Source organism: Pteronotus mesoamericanus, unplaced genomic scaffold, assembly GCF_021234165.1.
Source record: "Pteronotus mesoamericanus isolate MK-2021 breed Mesoamerican mustached bat unplaced genomic scaffold, CSHL_Meso_final contig_42, whole genome shotgun sequence".
Taxonomy (NCBI): domain Eukaryota; kingdom Metazoa; phylum Chordata; class Mammalia; order Chiroptera; family Mormoopidae; genus Pteronotus; species Pteronotus mesoamericanus.
Window position 1 is genome coordinate 6,531,295 of NW_026555157.1, and position 19,972 is coordinate 6,551,266.

Sequence of the window (19,972 nt, forward strand, 5' to 3'; positions counted from 1 at the left end):
AATATGTTTTCAATCCCTTACTCAATGTCCTTTGGGTATTCCCATGATGTGGATGTTGTTATGCTTCATTTTGTCCCAAAGGTTTATTAAGCTCTCCTCATTTTTTAAAATTCTCCTTTCTTTTTGCTGCTGTGCCTGGGTATTTTTTCCTACCTTGTCTTCAAAATCTCTGATTTAGTCCTCTGCTTTGTCTAACTTACTGTTAATACCTTCCTGTGTATTATTTATTTTAGATATTGCATTCTTTATTTCTGACTGGTCCCTTTTTTTTATGGTTTTATGTCTTTTTTCATGCTGTTGAATATCCTTATAACCATTACTCTAAACTCTCTGTGTGATAAATGGCTTGTCTCTATTTCATTTAGTCTCTCTCCTGGAGAATTTTCTTGTTCTTTCATTTGAGACCTGGTTCTTTATCTTCCCATTTTTGCTGCTTCTTTGTATTTATTTCTATCTATTGGGTAGATCTGCACAGACTCTGGTACTGCATAGACTATGTTAGAAGCTGCCTGTGAGTGGCCTTGGGCAACCTCTTGGGAGCTATCGGCAATACACAGCTTGTGGCTCCCTCTGCTGGGGCTATTTGTGTGCTGAAAAAACCAGGCTGTGCACGAAGGCCTGCTTTTACCAGGACCAGGCCCAGGAGAAAGTCAGCTAAAGTCTCAAAGCTTCCAGAGATCTACCTTAGTTGTTATAGTTAGCCACCTAGATAACAACCTCTAGCTGTACTCAGCAGCTTGGCTTGAGCTCTCCTGGGAAGCACTGTTGCTTCCCTTCAGGCTGATACTACTTGGAGAGGAGTGCTCTGCCTGAGAAAGATGGCCTATGCAGTGTGGGGATGACTCAGCACAGGGATCCTGGCAGCTGTTCCTTCTGTTCTCTCCTCAGAACTGTCAACCCCAGACTCTCATGCATCTCTAGTCTACTCTGCCCTCTCTCTGCTGGAGCCCAGGGTAAGTGGCAGCAAATGAAATTTTGTGTGTTGGCCCTTTAAGAGGCTTTCTGCTGCTCTAGTCATCTCACCCTGGCAGATAGAAACCCTGCTGCCTTTCACAGTCATATGTTATTTGGATTCCTTTCCCAGTTCTGGTGCTGTAGGCTGGGGACCCCACACTCCTCAGGGGGAACCCCCAGCCACTGCACTATCCCTCTGGAACTTCAGCTGCCACCGGTGGGAGCCCATCCAACCCTATCATGTCTCTTCCATACTTCCTCCCTAGTCACGTTGTGGTGCGATGTGGTTTCTTCTGTCTGTCCTTGATTATAAGGCTTCTCTCCAGCTAGTGTTCAGTTGGTTATTCAGGATGATTTCTCTACGGTTTAGGTGTAATCTGTTTTCGTCCTGGGAGGTCTGTACAACTTCCACTTCATCCTCCACCATCTTGTCCAATGTCGGGAATCTCTGCTTTAAGGAGATTGATTTGGTTTGCAGTAGTTTTCTTTCTTGATATTATTTGTTGATTTTTATATTTTATTAACTTGTCTCAGGTATGGGTTTTTAAAATAAGTTTCCAGAAATGAATTAAATGTTTCTGGGTATTTTTAAAATGGGAAATACATGTTGTTAATCTTGATGAAGAAATGATTGTTCAATACTTAGTGTTATAACCACTGATTAGATTTTGGTAATAAGAATAAAGCTGGAGCCCTTCTTATTACTTCTACAGAAATAAATTTCAGACTAATCAAAGAGGTAAATATGAAAAATAAAACTCTAGTAGTTCTGAAAGACCAAAGGAGTGTGGGATGTGTTGTATGATGTTAAAGTTAGGATGGATGCACGAAAAGGTTGCAAAGTCAATGTAATTAACATTTTAACAGTCCTGAATAGCCATGATTATACATAATAAACTAGGAAATTATTTTTAACACAGGTTAGGCCAATTAATTTCCTTAATATACTGAAGGCCAATGAAACATAAATAGATATTTCCCTGAAAAAGAAACACAGATAACCAATTAAAACATGAAAAGGTATTCAACCACTTACATGTGAAAGAAATACAATTAAAACAAGAGTGAGAAATTTTCACTTAAATGATTGGCAAAGATTAAAGTTTGCTTACCATATTGGTGAATATATGGAAATGGAGTCAATGTTGTTGGAAGAGAAATATTGTAGAAGTTGGTTTTGGCAGTATCTAGCAAAACAATAAAATGTACAAAGTTGTTGAACCAGCTATTCTACTTTTACAAATTTACTTTAATGGCATACATAATGATAAATGCACAATGATGACCTCTGCAATATTGTCTCATTTAAAAAAAAGTAGAAATAACCTCAATGTTGAGCCATAGGTTACAAGTTAAATTAATATCATGGTACTGCTGTTAAATGTAATACATGCAGGTGATAGAGAGAGGGAGAGATGTATGTATAGGTACTTAAATGTGGTATATTAGTAAGTGAAGAAAGTATATCAGATAACGATATGCATAATATAAGCCTATTTGCGTAAATTTATTCTTTAAATTTGGAGATAAATATTTTTGTTTCTTTATTCAGAAAGTTTCAGGAAGAATATGTGAAACATTTAACAGTGATTATGGAAGAAGGGTGGAATAGGACAAGACCTGTTGTAGAGGAGATCCTTAATATTCACGTCGTATATATATCTTTTTGTCCTGCTAAAATGTTTTGTTTTGTTTTCAACTCTCACCTCATATTAAACTTTATTATTTTAGACCAACATATCCAGTGGAAGAATTAGAAGAAGAAACTGTTCCAGAAGATGATGCAGAATTAACATTAAATAAAGTGGATGAAGAATTTCTGGTATGAGTGTTACTAAACTTACTCATTTTCACCTTTGGATTCTTTTTCCTTCTTTTAATTCTCTCAGCCTTACATTTTCTAAAGTGTAATTTATTTCATTTTTCTAGAGATGAAAAGTTTTTGGAGTATCATGGTCAGTTATTTAGACCTTTGGTTAAGTTAATGCTCATGTTCTGTAATGATTGAGGTTTGGATTTTAGCAGAGGTTCTTAAATTGTGGACAGGAAGTCGTAGAGCACTACTCATATGAGCAAACATTTTATTAACAACTATTCATGACCTTAAATAGTCATAAATAATAAATAATTTAGAACATAATAATAGAATTTAGGATTAATACATTCTGCTTCATAAAAATACCATTAATTCCTCAGAAACTACATTATGTTTCTAAATTGAGGATAAATGCTAATTTTAAAACTTAAAAATTTTAAATGCAGGAACTTTAAAAATACTTGTAAATATCAACATTATTTAAATTGTTCGGCAGCATCTGAGCTTTTTCCCATTCTTAACACCCTATCAATACTGTGAAGCTAAATGATCGAGTCTTGACAATGGATTAGACTAGTAAAATGGTAGAAACAAAGAGCTCTTTCTCAGAACCAGAGACGGATTAAACCCTGATGCTTTAGGAAGTACAGATATGATTTGAAATTAAAATAGCAATGTATTTTACTCTCATAAAACAGCTAAATTTTCCAAGTGATTTTTAAAATTAATGTAGAATAAATATGTTCTATATTTCAGCTTAAAGTAACTTATTAAGCTACTCTATGATACAAAGACATTAATCACTGTATTGTTTTATGGCAAACACTGGAAATAACCATTAAAGAACTTAGGCTATATCCAAATAATAGGATATGATATATCCATTAAAAATTGTTTTTAATAAGAAGTACACACAGTTATAAAATAAGTTACAAGGATGTAATATGTAGCATAGGGAATATAGTTAATAAATATCATAACTACATATGGTAACAAATGATTCCTAGACTTATTATGGTGATCACTTCCTAAGGTATATAAATGTTCAACCACTATGTCGTTCACCGGAAACTAATATAATACTGTATGTCAACTATAATTAAAAATGTATTTTAAAAAACCTACTCTGCTCCCTTCCCCCAATATATAGGAAACGTTTGTACTGCTAGGTATACATACATAGTCAAATTACTAGATTTTAACGTCATGTGAAATGAAATACTTTTTTACTGTATGGCTATACCACAAACAATATATATTTTTCTAATAAATAAATACTATTTAACTAAAAAAATTGTTTACAAAGAAATGTTAGGAACATGGGCATAACATACTATATGCATAAATTTAACTAGGTAAAATGTGCAAGAAAAGAAAAATAATATCAATATGTTAACATTAGTTATATATGGGTAGCAGGATTATGAATAATTATCTTTTTCTATGCTTTGTATTTTAAAAATATTTAAAATGTTTTACTGAAGGAAAAACACCATTGTAAAACTAATCAATTTAAAAGATTCTTTTGTAACAGGATACATTCTAAAAGTTAAGCAGAGACAAATGTATTTGAAAAAATAAATAAATAAATTTTAAAAATAAAAAAATTTAAAAATGACATGCAAAGATGGCTTTATTAAAAAAAAATGTTAAGGTAAAAATATATTCATTGATTCTGCATGTGTTTTAGTACCTATAATATAGCAGACCCTGGGCAAGATCCCTGTGGTACCATAAGTACAAAAGCTCTGAAGCAAGAAGGAACTTAGTATGATCAAGGAACTGAGAGAAACCCATTGTGGGTGGATCTCCTGAGTGAGGGGGAGGGTGGCTTAAGATGAACTGGGGAGATACGCCAGGTACTTACCATTTGGGGCATTTTAGGAGTTTAGACTTTATTCTTTGTGTAATAGGTCTTTCTGTTCAGGCTCAGAAAATTCTAAGATCTCACATTTTCCCAGGTGTTCACTTCATTTAATTTACTCAGATATATTTTTCATCTTGTCTTTTTAATAAGTGTTTATTAGTTACTAGTTTATTGACAGATACCTGGTCCCAGTGCCTCAATATTTAGCTTTAAAGACATAAAACTTGAAACTGCCAGCTCAGGAAAAAAGTATAAAAACACACTCATCAGAAAAAAAACTCTATGAGGGCAAAAACAATTTTGTGCTTTTTTTTTTTTTCCATCTCCAATTTATTGTTCAGTGCCTGTTGCATACTAGGTGTTCATTAAATATTTGGCCACAAAATCATCTGTCAGCACATTGCTGTATAACATTTAGAAATTATAGCTATTTTTTTTTCTGAGAACCTTTAAAATTTAAAGCAGCATTATGAGGCATGTAAATTAGAGAAACAAACTAGAAAGCATCCTCATCACACATTTCTTCCCAACTGTGAGATAAACGCCCTCTATTTTCATTAAGACCAAACTCAAAGGCCTTGCTCAAAGGGTTGCCTCTGAAGCTGTTAGTTCCCTTAACCATGCCTCTTGAAGTCTTTTTTCTTCCCTTCTTCTTCTTACTGTCATTTTATTCTAAGGGGTCCTCTTACCCCCCATTGCTCTGGCCAAGGAGAACTGGATCAGTGCTAAAAACATTTGGATGACTAGATATTACTTCATTTTGTTGCCAGAGTTTTTGGGGTGGCTCAAGGGTGGATGATAAAGATAATTTCTGACAGAGTAATGTTCTTCTATAATCATCTAGAAGCTAGAAGCCTTCAGTTTTAGACTGGCCAAATCATGATAGGAAACATTGATAACTGTCAAAAAGAAATGAAAGTAAGTATTGGTCTTGATAGAATATTCTCACCTGCTGTATATAATCATATCCTTAGTAATTGGCAGTAACAGAATTATGAGGATGCATATTAGGCAAAGAAAGGATAGGAAATTGTTGAGTGCCTTCTAAATTACTGAGATTAGAATCCTCAATTTATCTTAAAGCTTTTTTCTCTGAGTCTGTTTATATTCAAATTTCTTTGGAATGCTCTCTTAATAATGTTTAGTAACAAATCCTTATCCTAGTGCCTACTATGAAAGCTTTTTACCTATTAGTGTTCAATCCAGTACAGTTCAACAAGTATTTATTGATCACCTATGTAAACAGTACTGATTAGGTTATTGCAAAAGCATTATAAACTTGTTTCTTCTCCCATGAGCATTTAGTCATTGGCATTTCAATCATTTACTCTCCTTGTTAAGTAGATTGTCATTAGTGCAAATACAGAATAGACTGAACTACTTTTCAAAGGTGTGCATATGCATATATGTTTAGGATTTAAGATGTAAACAGTTAAGTTTTGTCTACATCTCTATGCCCCACTGCCCCCTTGCTAAAAAAAAGTAAACATCACTTGAGTGTACAGAAGGAAACTGCATTTATATTGTTTTACACTTTACTAAAATCCTTCCAGCTCCCCAAAGATTAGCATAGTTCTCACATCTTACTTTAGTGGCCCCACCCCCAGAGATTCTAAGTAGATCTAGGATGGAGCCATAGAATTTGCATTCTTACAAGCTCCCGTGTCGTGCTGATGCTCCTGTTTTCAAAACCACCTTTTGAGAACCACTATCTTACATACTTTTAAATTCTTGAAAATAAGCATTATTTTTGAAATCTATTGCTGCTTTTGCTTAACTCTACATGTAGAAGTGTCCACCAAACAACACCCACATTTCCTTTATTTACATGAATTGAGGGCGAAGCTTTGTTGACTTTATTGCCACATCCCGTAGCTTGGGATATTCTTGTTAAATTTATTTCACTCACTATGTCACTTGTCACCACAAAGACTTGAAGAGAAAGGGGAGCTAATGTTTTGTCCTACATGCTTATAGAACCTGCTCAGACTCCATATTTACTTTATGTTGGGGAAAGGATTACCTTTCCAAGGATCACTTCTGACCCTGCCCTCCATAGCAATTGGTCCAGGGATCAGGGCCAGCTTGGAATCTACCTGAACTATTTTTATAGATAGTTATCTAAGACACAAAGTTAATGTCTTAAATATATACATTTCATATCTTTAAATAGATTTGATATTTGATACCTTTAAATAGACTTAGGGACCATGGACCAGACAATACTACTGACTTCACTTATTAACTGATTAAACTTGAGCATATGAGCTGTCATAAATATTCATTAATGTGATTGATCCCTGGAATATTCTGTCTGTCAACCTCTCATTTTTGTCTATTTTAGTCATGTTATTCAAAATTTCTGTTAACTTTTTCCACTATTTCAGATATGCTCTTTGGGACTGTTTATTGTTCTTATGTTGATTTATCTCCAGATCTATAGTAATTGCACCTCCCTTCTCCCCCTCCCTTCTTTCAGTGGCTGTTAAAAAAAGGCCTACTTTAAATGGCACCATCAAAACCTCAAAAAATAGATGAGCTGCTAATAAGTTTACACACATTACTATGTTTTTACCCTTTTCTGCATTAGTTTTTATGTAGAACTTGTATATGTGAAAGTTGGAAATACATTTTTTAATGGTAACTTTTTATAATTATTAACTTTTAAAACTCTTTATTTTCCTAAGGAAGAAGAGACAGACAATGAAGAAAACTTTATTGATCTCAATGTTTTAAAAGCCCAGACCTTTCACTTGGTAAGTTGCATGGTATATACACAGCACCAAAAAACAATCAGTACACTTTTCCTGCTGGAAATTGAAACAAGTACAAACCATTTTTGGCCATTGTTTAGTGTGTCATTTGAAAAGTAGACTTCAAATTGTTTTTTTAGATATAAAACACAATAGCAAATATAAAAATCCAGACGTGCAAGTAGGGCAGGCGGCCTCCTGTCTCTACCATGGAAAATTAACAGTGCTTCTCTCTAAACTGAAAATAATTTATTTGCCTTATGTCATTTTTTATTATGGAAACATATACAAGGTCTGACTGGAAAAAGTCCAGCCATTGTTAATATAACAGAACAGTTTGCACAACATCGATGTGATCTGGCAGCCAAGGAAATTGCACTGGAATGTGCATGTGTGAACAAATGATTATTTTACTGAACTAGTCATTGGAGGTGGTAGATGCTGGTGAATGAGCATGTGCACTGTGTGGCCCTTGCATTCAAAATGACTGAGTGAGTAGAGCATGAATCTGCATCAAATTTTGCATTAAGCTCGAACATTCCTCCACAGAAACCATTCAGACGATTCAGAAGGCTTTTGGGGACTATGTAATGAGTATAGCACAAATAAAAGTGTGGCACAAACCCTTAAAGGATGGTTGAAAATGTATTGAAAGTGGTCCTCTTTCTGGAAGGGCTGCAAGCAGCAGAACACCTGAGGATATTGAGCACGTATGGGCTGCAATCAACAGACATTGGTGACTGGCAATGCCATAGCTAGAAGCCGATCTGAGAATTCCAAAAACTACTGTGTCTGAGATTTTGACACAGGACCTGGGCCTGAAACATGTTCTGGCAAAATTTGTTCCTTGGCTTCTACTACCAGAGCAGAAGGAACATTCTAATGACTTGATTCAAACCACTACCAATGAACCAGGTTTCCTCAAGAAGGTCATAACCAGATGAATTGTGGATCCGTGGTTATGATCTGGGAACAAAGGCCCAGGCATCCCAATGGAAGTCACCTGGTCCTCCACACCCAAACAAAGTGCAGCAAAGTTGCAGCAAGATCAAGACCATGTTAACTGTTTTTTGATTGGAAAAGTGTTGTCCATCACAAGTATGCCCCTCCAGGCCAAACAATTAATAAGGAGTGCTACCTCAGTGTTCTTCGGTGGTTGAAAGATGCAATATGATGAAAACGGCCACAGCTATGGGGAACTGGTGATTGGTAGCTTCATCATGACAACGCACCCACTCATGCGTCTTGTGCAGAGTTTTTTGGCAAAATGTTAAATCACCCAGGTGACTCAGCCCCTTACAGCCTAGATTTGGTGCCCTGCGATTTCTGGCTTTTCTCAACACTAAAATTACCTTTGAAAGGGAAGAGATTTTAGATCTTCAGTGAGATTCAGGAATATACAGCAGGGCAGCTGATGGTGATTCTGACAGAGGATTTTACAGAGTGTTTTCCTAACAATGGAAGAGACCCTAGGAGAACCATATGAGGTCCCAAAGTGCTTACTTTGAAAGGGACTGAGGCATCATTGTCCTATGTGCAATGTTTCTTGTATCATCTTTAATAAATGCCTCTATCTTTCATATTACGTGGCTAAATACTTTCTGGACAGACCTTTGCGTATTATTTGATTTCAAGTTATTTATCTTAATAATGGGCTAGTGTTGAAGCGTTCAATGGTCTTGATCATAGGATAATAGCAATTAAATAGTAATTAAATTAAATGATAATTCTTTTAAATAAATGGATTATATTATGATTGGTATATAGAGAGGCAGTCAGACATTGCTGTAAGTCAGTTTTTGCTCTGTTTCAATGAGAAAATACCATATTTTGCCATGTGTAATGTGCTCCTGTGTATAATACGCACCCATGTTTTTGGTCCAAACTTTCAGGGAAAAAATCTTTTGTTTTAACTTATTTATTTATTTATTTATTTATTTATATTTAGATACTTCTTTTTTTGTATTATAAAGGAATTTTATAATTTTTTGTATTATAAAAGAATTTTAAAGGAGTTACACTTTAAAGATTAGCATAAATAAAAGAATTAAAAACATTTAATATAGATACAGAATTAGTATTATACATATATATTGTGCACCCTTATTTTTCCCTCAAAAATTTGGGCAAAAAAGTGCACATTATACACAGCAAAAGACAGTAAATCTAGTCTATAAGAAAGAACCCACTGAATGAGATATTTCACAAGTTAATATAGGATTTTTGTATTTTCTTATATGTATGTGATATTTCAATAAAGTGATATCTATTGCATGCTTAAAAAGTACATGCAGAAAATAATATTTTTATTTTCTCTTTATGTAAGTTTTTTGGGGTCTAAACTTTACAAACAAGTTTGAGTCTAGTTTTGGGCTCATATCATGAAGACTTCCTTGGTGACCCTACCCCAGGATAATCTTTTCATTTATCATATATTGCTTTAGTATTTTTAGTCAGCATTAGATATTTTGAATGATATATGTGTGTTTTTTGCCGACTTGAGGTATGATATAACTTAATGATGTAACTAACTTGCCTGAATCTGTGAATCGACTCTAATAATTTTTATCCTTACTAGGTGTCTGACTTTGTGCAGATTTCCAAACTTCTTGTGCCTATCTTTCTCATCTGTAAAATGATTAAAATAATACCTTTTTCACAGGGTTTTTAAAGATTAAAAGAGTTACTATGTGTAAAGTATTCATAAAAATGTCTGGCACATAGAAAGTGCTGAATAAGTATTGACAAAACCAAAACCACAACTTCCCCCCAGTTCCCCCTCTCTGATAACAGGGATAACAATCATTTTTTATAGTCTCCATAGTGTAACACAGAAGATACTGAATAAATAATTCTTAAATGAAGGAATATATTTTTATTGCTCAATTTAAAATTAGAATAATATGTTAACATTTAAATCAAAACAAACTCCAATTGTAACAATACATTTGCAGATTGCTTTATAATTTTCAAAGTACTTTATTTTTTTAAAATTTATTTACTGTTATTCTGTGACAGTTGTTTCAACTTTTCCCCATTTGCCCTCCTCAGCCCAGCCCAGCCCAGCCCCGCTCCCACAGTCAGTTCCCACACTGTTGTCCGTGTCCATGGGTCATTCATATATGATCTTTGACTAGTCCCTTCCTTTGCTTTCCACTTTTATCTCCCTCTCCCCTCTGCTCTTGTAGCTGTCCATCTGTTCCATGTTTCCATGCCTCTGGTTCTATTTTGCTCATAAGTTTATTTTGTTCAGTAGAGTCCTCTTATAAGTGAGATCATATGGTATTTGTCTTTCACTGACTGGCTTTTTTCACTTAGCATAATGCTCACCAGTCCCATCCATGCTGTCCTGAAAGATAGGAGTTCCTTTTTTCTTTCTGCTGCATATTATTCCATTGTGTAAATGCACCACAGTTTTTTGATCCACTTATTTACTGAGGGTCACTTAGGCTGTTGCCATCACTTGGCTATTGTAAGTAGCACTACTATGAACATAGGGGTAAATAAGTGCTTCTGAATTGGTGTTTCAGGATTCTTAGGGTATTATAATCCCAGCAGTGGAATTGCCGGGTCAAAAGGCAGTTCCATTTTTAGTTTTCTGAGGAAATGCCATGTGGTTTTCACAGTGGCTGCACCAGTCTGCATTCCCACCAACAGTGCACTAGGGTTCCCTTTTCTCCACAGCCTCGCCAGCACTTGTGTATTGATTTGTTTATGATGGCCATTCTAACAGGTGTGAGGGGATATCTTATTGTGGTTTTAATTTGCATCTCTCTGGTGGCACTCTTTCATATGTCTATAAGGCCCTCTGTATGTCCTCCTTGGAGAAGTGTCTCTTCAGGACCTTTGCCCATTTTAACTATATTGTTTGTCTTCCTGGTGTTGAGTCAGATAAGTTCTTTATGTATGTTGGAGATCAAACCTTTGTCCAATATAGCATAGGTAAATATGTTCTTCCACATGTTAGTTTCCCTTTTCATTTTGATGACATGTTTCTGCAGGCATGCAGAAGCTTCTTAATTTGATGTAGTCTCATTTGCTTATTTTTTCCTTTAGTTCCCTCGCCCAACGAGGTATATTGGCAAAAAAATTTCTACATGGGATATCTGAAATTTTACTGCCTATGTTTTCCTCTAGGACTTTTATAGTATCGCGACTTAAATTTAAGTTTTTTATCCATTTTGAGTTTATTCTGGTGTATGGTGTAAGTTGGTAGTCTGATTTAATTTTTTTCTGCATGTACCAGTCCAGTTCTCCCAACACCATTTATTAAAGAGGTTATTTTTACTCCATAGTATGCTCATGCCCCCTTTGTCAAATATTAATTGACCATAAGACATGGGTTTATTTCTGGGCTCTCTATTCTGTTCTGTTGACCTATGTGTCTATTCATATGCCAGTACCAGACTGTTTTGATTACAGAGGCCCTAGGTCATGTTTGATATCAGGTATTGTGATATCTCCTACTTTGTTTTTCTTCCCCAACATTGCTGAGGCTACTTGGGATCTTTTTTGGTTCCATATAAATTTTTGAAACATTTGTTCTAGATCTGTGAATTATGCCATTGGTATTTTAATAGAAATTGCATTGAATCTATAGATTGCTTTGGGTAGTATGGACATTTTAATGATGTTACTTCTTCTAATCCATGGACATGGTATATGCTTCCATTTATTTGTATATTTCTCAATTTTTGTCATCAGTGTTCTATAGTTTTCCAAGTACAGGTCTTTTACATCCTTGGTTAAATTTATTCTTTGGTACTTTATTTTTCTTGTTGCCATAGTCAATAGGATTTTTCCCCTAGTTTCTCTTTCTGCTATTTCATTGTTGGTGTACAAAAATGCCCTTGATTTTGAATATTGACTCTGTGTCTTGATATTTTGCCAAATTCACTTATTTGGTCAAATAGTATTTTGGTGGAGACTGTAGGGTTTTCTCTGTACACTATCTTATCATCTGTGAATTACAGTTTCACTCCCTCCTTTCCAATTTGGGTGATTTTTATTTCTTTTTTCTTGTCTGATTACTGTAGCTGGAACTGCCAGTACTATGTTGAATAATAGTGGTGAAAGCAGACACCCTTGTATTGTTCCTGATCTTAAGGGGAAAGCTTTTAGTTTTTGCCTGTTGAGTATGATGTTTGCTGTAGATTTCTCATATTTGGCCTTTATTATGTTGAGGTATGCTCCCTCTATTCCCACTTTGTTGAGTGTTTTTTTATGATAAATGGGTGCTGGATTCTATCAAATGTTTTTTCAGCATCTATTGATATGATCATGTGATTTTTGTCCTTTATTTTGTTTATGTGGTGTGTTATACATTTATTGAATATTGCACCATCCTCACATCCCTGGAATAAATCCCACTTGATCATGGTGTATGATCTTTTTAATGTATTGCTGGATCCAGATTGCTAATATTTTGTTGAGGATTTTAGCATCTGTGTTCATCAGAGATACTGGCCTGTAATTTTTTTTGTTGTGTCTTTACCTAGTTTTAGAATTAGGATGATACTGGCCTTGTAAAAAGAGTTTGGGAGTCTTCCCTCTCTTGAATTTTTTTGGAATAGTTTGAGAAGGATAGGAATTAGTTCTCCTTTAAATATTTGGTAAAATTTGCCTGTGAAGCTGTCCAGTCCAGGGCTTTTGTGTGCCTGGAGTTTTTATTACTGCTTCAATTTCATTCATTGTTATTGGTCTCTCCAAGCTTTCTGCTTCTTCTTGATTCAGTTTTATAAGATTGTACATTTCTAGAAATTTGTTCATTTTGTCCAGGTTGTCCAATTTCTTGGCATATAATAGTTCATAGTAATTTTTACAGTCATTTGTATTTCTGTGGTATTGGTTGTAACTTCTTCTCTTTCATTTCTGATTTTATCTATGTGGGTCCTTTCTCTTTTCTTCTTGATGAGTCTGGTTAAAGGTTTGTCAATTTGTTTACCTTTTCCAAGAACCAGCTCCTAGATTCATTGATCCTTTGAATTGTTCTTTTAGTCTCTGTGTCATTTAATTCTCTGATCTTGATTATTTCCTTTCTTCTATTTGCTCTGGCCTTTGTTGTTTTTCCTCTAGTTCTTGTAGATGTAGGGTTAGGTTGTTTATTTGAGATATTTCTGTCTTCTTTAGGGAGGCTCATATTGCTATGAACTTCCTTCTCAGGACTGCTTCTGCTGGGCCCGATGGGTTTTGGGGTTTTGTGCGTTCATTTTCATTTGTTTAAAGATACTTTTTGATTTCTTCCTTGAGCTCATTGTTAACCAATTTATTATTTAATAGCATGTTATTCAGTCTCCATGAATTTGAATTTTTTTGAGTTTTTTTCTTGAGGTTAGTTTCTAGTTTCAAGTCATTGTGATCCAAGAAGATGCTTGATATAATTACAATTTTCTTTCATTTGTTGAGGTTTGTTTTGTGTCCTACCATGTGGTCCTTCTTTGAAAATGTCCCATGTGCTTTTGAAAAGAATGTATATTTTGCTTCTTTGGGGCGAAAGTTTCTGTATATATCAGTTAATTCATTGGATCAACAGTGTCATTCCATGCTACAGTATTCTTGTTGATTCTTTGTTTGGAAGATCTATCCGTTGTTGACAGTAGGATGTTAAAATCCCCTGCTATCAGTGTGTTACTATCTATATCTTTCTTGAAGTCCTCCAAGATGTTCCTTATGTATTTAAGTACTCCTATGTTGTGTGCCTATATGTTACCAAGGGTTATATCCTCTTTGTTGGAGGATAATACTCCCTTACGTATTACTAGTGACCTTCTTTGTCTACTGTTATGGCCTTTGTTTTGAAGTCTATTTTGTCTGATATAAGTATTGCTACCCCAGCTTTTTTTTAAATCTCCATTTGTTTGGAATATATTTTTCCATCCCCTCACTTTTAGCCTGTGTAAATCTTTTGTTCTGAGGTCGGTATCTCATAGAGAGTGTATATGTTGTTCATGTTTTCTTATCCATTCCGCTACCCTATGTCTTTTGAACATTTAATCCATATACATTTAAGGTTGTTATTGATAGGTACTTATTCACTGCCATTTTTCCCTTTTGTACCTGTATTCCTCTCTTTTTCTTCATCTTCTTAAGGCAGTCCTTTTAGCATCTCTTGCAATGCCGGTTTGGTGGAGTTATACTCTATTAGCCTTTTTTTTTTCCTAGGAAACTCCTTATCTCCCCTCCATTTTAAGGGAGAGCCTTGCTGGGTAGGACAGTCTTGGTTGTAGTCCTTGGCTTTCATTACTTGGAATATTTCTTGCCATTGCCTTCTGGCTTCTAGTGTTTCTGTTGAAAAATCAGCTCATAGCCTTAGCGGAGCTCCTTTGTATGCTACTAGTTTCTTCCTTGCTGCCTTTAAGATTCTCTCTTTGTCTTTAAATTTTGCCATTTTAATTATGATGTGTATTAGAGTGCGCCTCATTGGGTTCATCTTGATTGGAACCCTCTGTGCTTCCTGGATTTGAATGACCTTTTCCCCTCACGAAGTTAGGGAAGCTTTCTCTCATTACTTTTTCTCTTGATCTTATCCAAAAGACCAAGAAGTGATAGCCATTGCTTTTTCAAAGAGATTTTCTGTCCCTTGCTTCTTTTCTTCTCCCTCTGTTAACCATATGATATGAATATGATTACATTTCATTCTGTCCTGCAGCTTCCTTAAAATATCGTGTTTCTTTTTTTGGTCTTTTTTCATTTTGTTGCTCTGCCTGGGTGTTTTTTTCTACCTTGTCCTCCAACTTGCTGATTTGATCCTCTTCTTCATCTTGCCTGCTTTTAATTCCTTCTAGTATATTCTTCAGTTCAGATACTCTTCATTTCCTATTGACTCTTATTCATAGTTTCTATGTCCTTTTTCATGCTGGTGTAGTTCCCACTAAGTTCCTTGTAGCTTCCATAGAGTTCCTTGTAGTTCTCACTGAGTTCCTGGAGCATCCTTATAACCATTATTTTGAACTCTGTGTCTGATAGATTGCTTGTGTCAATTTCATTTAACACCCTTTTGGGGGATTCCTCCTTTTCTTTTGATTGGGGGTGGTTTGTCTACCCATTTTAGGTAACTCTTTTTCTTTGTTTCTGCATATTTTATTTATCTGCTTTTACTCCCTGTCTTCATGGGGTGGCCTTCTGTGGTAGGAGATTTGTGGTACTCAGTGGTGCAGCCTCCTTGATCTCCTGAGTTGGATGCTCTTGGGATGCCCTTTATGCCATTTATGTGGGCTCTGTTGTTGTAATTGGGTTTTAGTGATGCTTCGGTTGTTCTTTGGTGGGTTCTTCCCTATGGCTGGCTGTTTGAGAGTGATACCACCCACCACCTCTTGTATGCTCTTGTACAGGTGGAGATAGTACAAAGCATTCTCTGTACTCCTTAGCTTCAAAAATTCATATCAGTTGAGATTCTGTTGATTGTTCAGGTCACTTTTCGGAAGATCAACCAAAAATTCATGCTGGAGTCAGAAGCAAGTGGGCTAAGCTTCCACCTACTTAGCTGCTATCTTCCAAATCATTCAAGGTACTTTAAATCACATACCTCACTGACCCTGTGGGGTAATTGGATAGATGATATCTCCATTTCACACATACAAAAACTAAAATATATAACCTTAGAACAGTTAATCTTTTAAAAAGCTAATAAGTTACAGAAGCTAAATTTGAACTCAGTTTCTTCAAACTCCCAAGTCTATTATTTTTTTTCCTTTACCTCCCAACAAGATTTCAACAGGGTAGGTATGGTTTGATTCCTGCCTTAAGCAAGGACACAGTGGCACGTGGTGTTCCTGTATGTATTGAAGATGATTATTACAAAGTTCTCCTAAAGTATGAGGAAGAAAACAGAAGTAGAGATGCATACACAATATTTCTCAGAAAGAAAATAACTGTCATTTGTATTATTCATTCTTATATTGGTGAAGTAAAGGCCACCTGGGATTCCCTCTGGACCAAATAGTTTTGAGTATTGGGAACAAAGTAATTTAATTTACCTCTATCACTACTCTAAGTCCCTGTTGGTCCTGATTTCAATTTCTCACTTCAGTTAAGCTACATAAGGAAGGGTTTTCCCCCTGCCAGTACCTTTATAAAGAAATTATGTAAGTATTTGATCTTTTGGATAAAGACTCTATAATGTATACCCTTTCAAACTAAGACTATGTATGGTTGCATTTTCACAAGAGGAAGTTTGAACATCAGGTGTTGGTGAATGGTCAGCCATGAAATACTAATGAGGCAGAGGACCCCTTCATATTTTAAAAAGTCTGGCAAGCTTTGGATGTTGCCCATAAAGCCATCTGCCTGAGACAGCTGTATCTGACCATAGCTTATGGTGGCTCCGGCTGCTCTTTCTCCAAGACAGAATTGCTGTTAGGTTAGTAACATAGATCTAAGATTTTATGTTACATGCAGCAGGTGGACTCACAATGCAGAAGAAATATTATTTTAGTAAAGTTGAATGTGATGAATTCTTCACTAGAACAGGAATGATGTGTACTATCTAGGAAATTGATGTACTAAATGTACTCATATATGTAACTGTGCCAGCCCAACAGTGTATGGATTACAGTAGTCCCTCTCCACCTGTGGTTTTGAAACAATAGATGCTTCTCCAATCATTCTCTATTCCCTTGCCCTGCTTTATATTTTTTCACAGACCCTGGTATTGTATTAATTTCTTATTTGTTTATTGTCTGTCTGAACCACTAGAATGCAAACTCCTCAAGAGTGGCAGCTTTTTGCACTGTTCTTTTACCTGTGCCTGGTGTTTAGAAAGTGCTCAATATTGGATGAGAATATATATGCATGAATACTATTTTATATTTAGAATTTCACAGGCAAGCTATAGTTTAATCCTCATGGAGAAAAGAAACCTCTCAACAATAATTGGAAGAAAAATTACTTACTTACTTTCTTTCATTAAAGTGAAGTCTAGACCCTGAAAAGTATGCTTTTAAGTATCATTATTCCAGAAAATGGGTATACACAAGCATTTTTCTGAGATTTGTGGTACATGGAGCAAGAGAGAATGTAAATGAAAAAGACAGGTGTTGCAGATTGTGTTCTCTGGAAGTGGACGCTGAGACAGAGCTCAGGGTGTGAGACATTTACTGTGAAAGGAAGGAAGCAGGGAAAAGGCAGGATTGGGCCAAGGGAGAAGTCTAGCTGCAATTCAGGGCTGACCAAACCTAGGCCAGCCTAGTGAGGCGCTCTGGACCAAGTGTTCCTGCTTGGCTCAGCACAAGGACACAGCCCCAGGCAAGGGGGCTCTCGCAGGTGAGGCAGAGCCTGAGGGAGCTGACAGCAGGAAGCTGTTTGCTGGCCATTTTCCCTGCAGCTGAGCAGCAAGTCCTTCCTTGAAAGGTGAACTGGCAGTCCATCTTCCTAACTACTACAACGGGTTCAAAGCCTGTAACTGCTAATTTGAGGAATTTGTAAAGAGGCAGTGTGTGGCCATTGACTAAACTTTGTAATATCTGCCTAATTGGATCTTGACACAGCAGTAGTGTTTTATGAGCATTGAAAACAATGTCCTAAAAAAGTAGTTCCTTCTATCAATGTATAATTACAGTGATGAAATTGGTTTGTTTTGGAAGCAGGGAGTTTTCAGAACATTTATTTACTTTAAAGTTAAAAAATACAAGGTGGGGCAAAAGTAAGTTTACAGTTGTTTGTATGGAAAATAATAATTAGCAAATAATAATACAAGAATAAACCCTGTGTTTTGTGTACTCACAAGTTCAAACCTACTTTTGCCCCACCCAGTATATTTAAAGCCATTCTTACTGTGTGCTTTTCCCCTTGAATTCTCTTATCCCAATTATGGTTTTACCAAATCTAATTTTCAAGAATATAATTCCTACAACCAGTAAGGAATTGCCTTATCTTCCAAATTTCATTTGCAGGTTAGTTATTTGAATTTCGATATAGCTTTTCTTAGAAGGAAAAAAATCGTGGTTGGCTATTAGGCTTTAAGGCTAGCCCACAAAGTTTTACATTCTCTCTATTCCTCTGATTCCTGGATGTTTTTGAAGTCTGAAATTTAGCCAAAGCCTCCCTCAGAGGGCTCATGGGGGAGGACCCTCGTGCTGTATTAAATCTCTGACCACTGAGCCGGGCCCCTGACGGGTAGGGTGCTGTAAAAACATTCAGAGATGTAAGGGGTGGGGGTAGGGAAGGGAGGCCCTGGTATCAAGGTGTTAGGGGGTGTTCTGGTCATTTCTGTTTCTAACTTGAGTGTGTCTACTGGAAACTGCCTGCATGTTTGTGGTAGCGATGCTGTAATTATGGGTGGTCTTGTAGCTCCCCTCCATTCTGAAGCTCAATAGAATCTCAGCAGCAGAGTTCTGGCAGCATAGCACAGATGTGTCACTCTCCTCCCCCAGTGGAAAAAAGATGGGAGGGAAGCTGTGCGCTCTCTGAATTCTATTTTTAAATGCCCATCACTTCATTTCAAAACATTTTTTTAAACATGCCATAGATACCATTCTTCCTTGAGATGCTAAATTTGAGGTTTTAGAAACCAGCTCCTGAGTTAGACACCATAAAACCAACCACCTCAAAAGGTTTAAACACAATTGGTTTTTAATTACTTAGCAAAAACTTATTGTACCAAGAGTGAGAGAATTTTTAGCTTAAAAAGCAAAAGCTGTAAAGAAGTAAAAATCTGGGCTTAGAATAAAAAGTGTCATCATGGCAAGTCTGCAATAATGCAGTCAAAAGAGGGAAGAAGATGGGTCTGCTCTGGTTAATATCTTAAATACTTTAAATTTTCTTCATTTTACATGTGATTTACAATTCTTGACAAACTGTCCTTTCTGAATCTCATAGGGGGGGAAATGCTGTTCTACAATATAATTTGCCCCACAAGATACCACTGGTTCTGATTCCTGCTTGAGGAAAATGTGTTCTTTTCTCTTTTCCTAAAACGTTTGAATGTTAGGCCTACTATCTGTATCATGACTATGAAAAATCTATTCCTTCACAGGAGAAACAATGAAAACACCACATGTTTACATGTGAGGGAACACACTATGACTGAGCAATTGCTTTTATTTCTCTGGTAATTAACCTGCACCACCCCATCAGTTTTACATCTGGAGATGAATAGGAAATGTAGGTTAGAGAAAAGAGCTGCACTCCTCACTGCTCAGAGGAGGCTCAAACGGCAGTTCTTGCTGGGTGTTAAAGAGAGCTTTGCTTGATCTTTGTGTAGTTTTTGAACCTACACTTGAAATAAGAAAGATCCTTATTTTCATCCTGGTATGATTATGAGCCTATCAAGAAGTAGGGCAAGGACTTTTCAAGGTCCCTTCCAAATGTGAGTCCATAACTTCAAAGTAGATGCTGTGGCTGAAATAGCGGCCGCAGATAAAATCCAGCCTGTGCAACTCTAGCCACGTGACAATAGCAAATTAACCTCTCTGTGACTCTACTTTCTTACCTGTAAAATGGGGACACAGCTCTTCCCAGGGTCGTTTTGAGATTACCGTAACAACTTTTACACAGCACCTAGCATGATGCTCGCATAGGTTATGCTCTTGATGCATTTCTTAATTTTTCACTATTCCTGGAGATTGGGATTAGTTACTGACATTA

The 19,972-nt window shown here is 36.0% G+C and overlaps 1 protein-coding gene across 1 annotated transcript in view; it reads left to right on the forward strand.

The window, feature by feature from the left end:
- The window catches only part of IFT57 (intraflagellar transport 57), a 65,791-nt gene that overhangs the window by 9,746 nt on the left and 36,073 nt on the right, over window positions 1-19,972 (forward strand). Inside the window, exons 4-5 of the mRNA XM_054577240.1 lie at window positions 2,686-2,776; window positions 7,325-7,393. Coding sequence (XP_054433215.1) covers window positions 2,686-2,776; window positions 7,325-7,393 — 160 coding nt within the window. The remainder of the gene's footprint in view (window positions 1-2,685; window positions 2,777-7,324; window positions 7,394-19,972) is intronic.